Raw genomic sequence first — 6,259 nt, 5'->3', positions numbered from 1 at the left:
GGAATCGCATATAATAATATACGGAGTATAAGAATATAAGATAGGTTGATAATTGGGGCTTGAGACACTTAACAATTAGCATATAAAAGTACAATGACTTATATATTACTCCATACATAACACCATTGCATTATTTGTAAACCGGCCATAATTTTGACTCGACCTGTATTTGACCTGACCCTAACTTGACATAATCACATGTCTACCTATTTCACGGGTCTAGGTTATGAACCAATTTGACCCATCATAATCCGTCTGTATAGTTTATCAAGCAGCACAGAGACGAGCATCTAAATTTTTGGTACAATCAAGCAAAAAATCGATGTACAAACTGGCATCAGGAGCATCATCACTCTTCTTTTCATACTCAAAACTCCACTTGACAATACAACCCTCATCACCCTTTGGAATTACTTGAATCTTAGACTTGAGGTACTTGAAATTGCTTCTTAACACGCCCAGCCCCTCGAAATAGTTGTATATCACAAACTTGTTTGTCTCATCAATTTCTGCGACTTTTGTCTTGACAAAATCATGGTGACCAACTGCATATATACATGGTACAAGCTAAATATGTGTACGTACGTCAACCCTAGCTAGGTACGCGGCTAATTAAGAAGTTATGAGAAAGTGTGTAGGTAAGATGTAAGGTAATTTTACGCTAATTTAGTTTAAAATCGTCTTATTATACGAGAATTCTGTGAATCCGTTAAAAGCTGAAATTCAATAAAACGAGTACTTACGTGCGATAAAATGCCAAGTAGTGACAGCACCAAGTGAATGATGGAAAGACCCTTCATGTAACTCAATTTTGGGATACTTATCCGGGCACCATTCCGAAATAAGGTTGGATTTTCGCGTCCAAAGCTCAAAGAATTTATCTGCTTGAGATTTGATCTCAATTTGGCCTTCTGCCTTTTCAATTTGAGACATTTTTCTGGTTTAATAGATTACTTCAATCTAATGCACCGTTTTATACAAGTATGTAGTCCGTGATATTTTCCAAAGATAGCCAGCCACACATAGTTGAAAAACTTTAAGAGATTCTCCAATTAGACATAAAGAATCGAGCGAACGCAAGTACATGTAGTCGATTACTCGCTGGCGAATATTTCCTTGGATAGAAAGTGATTATTTGAGTGAGTCTCTTCATCCTCATCCTCATCCTCATCCTCATCCTCATCCTCATCCTCATCCTCGTCAATTATTCGCAGACGTAAGTAACACTTTTATGTAATTCATTCAAGAAATTTAAACATTCACGCAAGAGATTAGTGGAATCACACAAAGGATATCGATCGTCCAATAGACTAGCATTATTATGCATTATTTATGCCTCTTGCGCTTTTAATTGTCAAGAATGGTTTTCTACGTTTTTTATACTATGTAAGTAACCATGTCACTGTTATGACAGACGCGAGGAAGATAAATAAAGAACAATAAAGAAAACAAAACACAAATATTTATGTGGTTTAGCTATGTCACAAGGAGAAGGAATGAGAGTTTTATTGATATTGAGGACTTGCCAACTTTGTCTAATACTTCCTGTTGATTAATCAAATGTTGCAGGCTTAGGACTTGCCAACTTTGTCTAATCACTAATGATGTTATATCTCATACATAACTTGTATAATTTCGAAGCCTATTGTGTTTATCTATTTCAGGCTATATTGACCATATTTTGTTGGACTCGAATCTCCAATTTTTCCTTGAAGTTGAACTATAATTTTGTAAAAACAGACGAATTTGTGTTCATACGCAAGTAACAACTTGTCAATTAGTAAAATAAATAACAATTGACGAATACACTACTCTAAAACGAATATAATTCGCTTATGAAGTACGGGTACTACCTATTTAGCCCAACACAAATCCGGAACGAAGGGGCTTTCAACCCATAAAGGCGATGGACAGGGAGTATAGTAAAAGTCCCCGATGTTTTGTCCAGCTTTGAAATCATACACACCCATATCACATACATAGCGATTATCCATGATATTGTCTGTATAATATATGCAGTTAGGCTTACAGCTTTGAGAAGGCATAGCCACCATGGAGAACGACGAGTTACATTCCACAAAAAGAGCTCTATCTTTAAGGTGACTCCCTTCTGTTGCTAGACCACTGTCAACATCGACTTCCCATATTTTGAAACTCGAGGTTGAGTACATATGGAGAAAAAGTTCAGAACACAGGTCCAAGAGGGTTCCACTCTAAAACCAATTGGCAATAGAAGGAGTAGCCCCTTGCCTCGTAAAGTGGTAATTCTTCTCTTCTTTTATCAATGTGGGACAACACATGTGGAACTTTAAGTTTCTCCACAATTCCAACTAACCACACACGAGACTAGCAGTAGCTCACTGGCTGATTCAACCAATTTAAATGAGCCCAGGAAGGCGAACCTAAAGTTCATACTTGCGACGACTCTCTAATTTAGAGGATGCGATTTACCTAAACCATAGACTCTTCCTCTTTTTTTTTTTTTTTTTTTTTTGGATGACGAGGGAGTTGAATCCCCCCTTGGCCCATGCATTCCCGCACCACCACATGGACCACGTAAGCCACCCCCTTTGGGGGCTGCAGTGGCCAAGTGATCATCGCCCCAGCTGGTAGTCGAACCCGGGACCTCTCAACTCCCGCACTTCTGCAAGATTCAAGGTTTAACCCGGCTACCACTGGACTAACACCTTCCTCTTTGGTCTGCAAAGAATTCTCCATTGAAGAAAGTGAAATCCAGGAATGGATGACGTGCGCATATCTTTTTCTAACTTAACTCCTATATTGTGTTGTGTATCTCTAGATTTTAGGTAACAATATCACCCATGATCTTAACCTAATTATTGTATAGCTGTATAAGTACCCCATGATGTAATATTTGTATTCAACACAATTAATATATCATTTCATATAATTCACATGGTATTAGGAGAAAGGTTCTGATCTCCGTACCAAACCTCGTTCCTCGATTCCCTTATCAATCATGTAGGGTAACACCATACCCAATCAAGCCGAGCCATCCAAACCACTCGTGCTTGTTAACCTTCACTCAGTCGTCAAATTTGATGGCTCGAATTACCAGCAATGGCGGCTCCAATTTGAATCGTTGTTGCAGGGATACGGCCTATCCTCCTTTATTGATGGAAGTGTTCCAATCCCGTCACAATTTATTCATGAAAAAGACAAAGAACCCGATGCCGTACTTGGTTTCGGCAGGATAAACTGCTCTTTGATGCCGTGGCAAGCACTCTCACCTCATCCATCAGCCCCTCCCTCAACCGTCTCGCCACCACGAAGGAGGCATGGGACACTCTTGCCTCGTCTTATGCTAGCCCTTCTCGTGGCCATATAAAACAACTTCGTCACAAACTTAAACATCTCACCAAAAGCTCCCTATCCATCACCGACTACATGACCAAAATTAAGGCCACTGTTGATGAGCTTGCTCTTCTCGGTACAATCATCTCCCAGGAAGATGTCACGGACCAAGTCATCGACGGATTGGAATCTTCGTACCAATCTGTCGTTGATGCAATTAATGTTCGTAACTCGCCCATTGCCTTCCCCCAACTTCACGAGAAACTCATTCGTCGAGAACTCATCCTTCAACAATCTGATCCCTACCCTACTACCACATTTCCTTCTATCGCACACCCAACCTACACCCGTGATAACACTACTCCAACCCACACCTCCCCCAAGCCTGCACAGTCTCAACCCGTCGCCTCCTCCTCTACCAATCAAAATCCCAAAAACCCCTTCCGTGGTAAATGTCAGTTGTGTCATGTACAAGGCCATACTCTATTTTACTGCCCCATTTTCATGTCCCTTTTACCCCGGCATTTAGGTACCTCGTTACACTCGCACTCCACCTACCCAAGCCCAGGCGAACCCTACCGTCCTCACCCCTCAATCCCTGCCCTGCCCTCCCCTTGGCTTCTTGACGATGGTGCATCGCACCATGTCACGACTGACCTTGCTAATCTCACCCTTCATTACCCTTATGATGAACCAATGAGATTGTCATAAGTGATGGTTCGGGGCTTCCAATTTCCAATGTCGGTTCCACCTCTATTCCTTACTCCTCCTCCTATTCTTTTACTTTAAATCGTGTCTTACATGTTCCACAAATGCAAAAAAAAATTATTTCGGTCTCTCAATTTTGCGCTGACAATAACATACTAATTGATTTTTTTCTAATTTTTTTGTCGTGAAGGATGCTAAAACGGGTGCTCATCTCTTCACCGGTGCAGCCAAAGACGGTGTCTACTATTGGCTGATGTTGTCTTATCCTCTCGTTCATACTGTTGCGCTCAAGGATACTTATTTTCATCATCGTTTTGGTCATCCCCATTTATCTATTTTGAAAAAAATTGTCTCCTATTTTAATTCTAAGACTACCATTATGTCATGCTTGTCATATTTACAAAAGTCACAAGTTTCCATTTGACGTCTCCTCGCTTAAAACTAGTTTCCCGCTTGAAGTCGTCTTTAGTGACTTGTGGGCCTTTCCGGTTCATTCGTTTGATCAATACAAATATTACGTTATTTTTGTCGATCATCATACAAAATATACGTGGTTTTATCCTCTTAAAAAGAAGTCTGATACTCACCAAACGTTTTTGCATTTTAAAGTGCTAGTTGAGAAACAATTTTCTCGAGCCATTCTTACACTTTATTCTGATCGGCGGAGAACTTGAAAAACTACAACATGATCTTGCAACTAATGGTATTCGACATCTCACTTCTCCACCGCATACTTCTGACCACAATGGCTTCGCTGAAAGACGACATCGCCACATAGTTGATACCGGTCTTGCGTTACTTTCTCATGCTTCTATGCATACCACTTTTATATTGGCCTCACGCCTTTCATACAGCGGTGTACCTCATTAATCGTATGCCGACCCCCACTCTTAATCATAAATCTCCCTATTTTCATCTCTTTAACACCTCACCTAAATACGTAAACTTCCATAATTTTGGTTGTTTATGTTTTCCTTGGCTTCGTCCATATACTCGGCATAAATTGGATCCCCGGTCCCTTGCTTGTTTCTTTCTAGGATATTCAACCATCCAACATGCTTACCTATGCCTCGATCCTACTACAAATCGTATATACAGTTCCCGTCATGTCCGCTTTGCCAAAGCCACTTACCCTTTCTCTACTCTTCCGCTGCCTTCACCACACTCCCCTCTCCCTACCTCTGACACTTGGTGTCAAGTTTCCATGCCCCTCCTAGACACCTCCCCTACCCATGCCATCCTTCACCAACACCCATTGACACACCCACACCGAGTGACACACCCACGAACTCACCTGTCCAGTCCCCTTCCCATGCCTTTACCACTCCAGCCACCTCTCCCTTCTCGGCTGCCTCATCGCCTTCCCCCTCTCCTACCCAACCGTCCCCTCTACCCCCTCCAACACCGCCTCCTCCTCACCCCCATGCTAGTTGCGCCTCTCACAATATATTTAAACCCATTGATAAACTCAACCTCAATGCTCAACTACAACCATCAGAATCTAAGACAACCAAGCAAGCTCTCCTACACCCGACTTGGCGAGCTGCCATAGAAACTCAATTTTCTGCACTTAAGGCCAATGATACATGGGAGCTTGTCCACCTTCACCCGACAAAAACATTGTGGGTTATAAATGGGTTTTTCGCACCAAAATCAACCCCGATGTTTCCATTCACAAACACAAAGCCAAACTTGTTGCCAAAGGCTTCCACCAACGACCCGGCCTCGATTATAATGAGACGTTTACCCCCGTTATCAAACCCGCTACGGTCCGAATGTAACACCCCCATATACCAAGGTGCCTTACCAAGGACCACCCTAGCATATAACGGTGCTACCATCTCGGTTTCCTGAGGTAAGTATATCAACAGTGACCATCAAAAAAATAATTATTAAAGTATAAAGGTAACTTATTACATCGTCTCAAAACTGTAATCCAAAGTATAAAGAATGTAACCCAAAGTACAACTCAAAAGTATCCAAGGACTCATGATCGCATATGGAAGACTCTAGGTGATGACATCCCATCCTCGATCCCGCAGCTAACATGAAATTGTCACCTATCACAATCTGCTCACCATCCTCGAATGTATCACCACAGTTTTGAAAAACATAAATGGGGTCAGTTCACTGAATAATCAAGGTATGAAAATCGCACAGACAACCACTACAATCCAAACCAAACATTAAACTATTCTCCAAACTCTATTAGTATCCAGTAACCGACTACACACCT

General features: G+C 41.5%; 1 protein-coding gene across 1 annotated transcript; it reads right to left on the bottom strand.

Moving 5' to 3' along the window:
- Window positions 1-992, bottom strand: LOC141612189 (MLP-like protein 43). The gene is made up of 2 exons (XM_074430908.1): window positions 744-992; window positions 1-545 (listed from the first exon to the last, which is right to left on the bottom strand). The coding sequence occupies exons 1-2, from the start codon at window positions 931-933 to the stop codon at window positions 268-270; spliced, it is 468 nt and encodes a 155-aa protein (XP_074287009.1). The 5' UTR covers window positions 934-992; the 3' UTR covers window positions 1-267.
- Window positions 993-6,259: the final 5,267 nt, after the last annotated feature.

Source organism: Silene latifolia, chromosome 11, assembly GCF_048544455.1.
Source record: "Silene latifolia isolate original U9 population chromosome 11, ASM4854445v1, whole genome shotgun sequence".
NCBI lineage: Eukaryota > Viridiplantae > Streptophyta > Magnoliopsida > Caryophyllales > Caryophyllaceae > Silene > Silene latifolia.
This window is presented reverse-complemented; position numbering and strand designations above follow the sequence as displayed.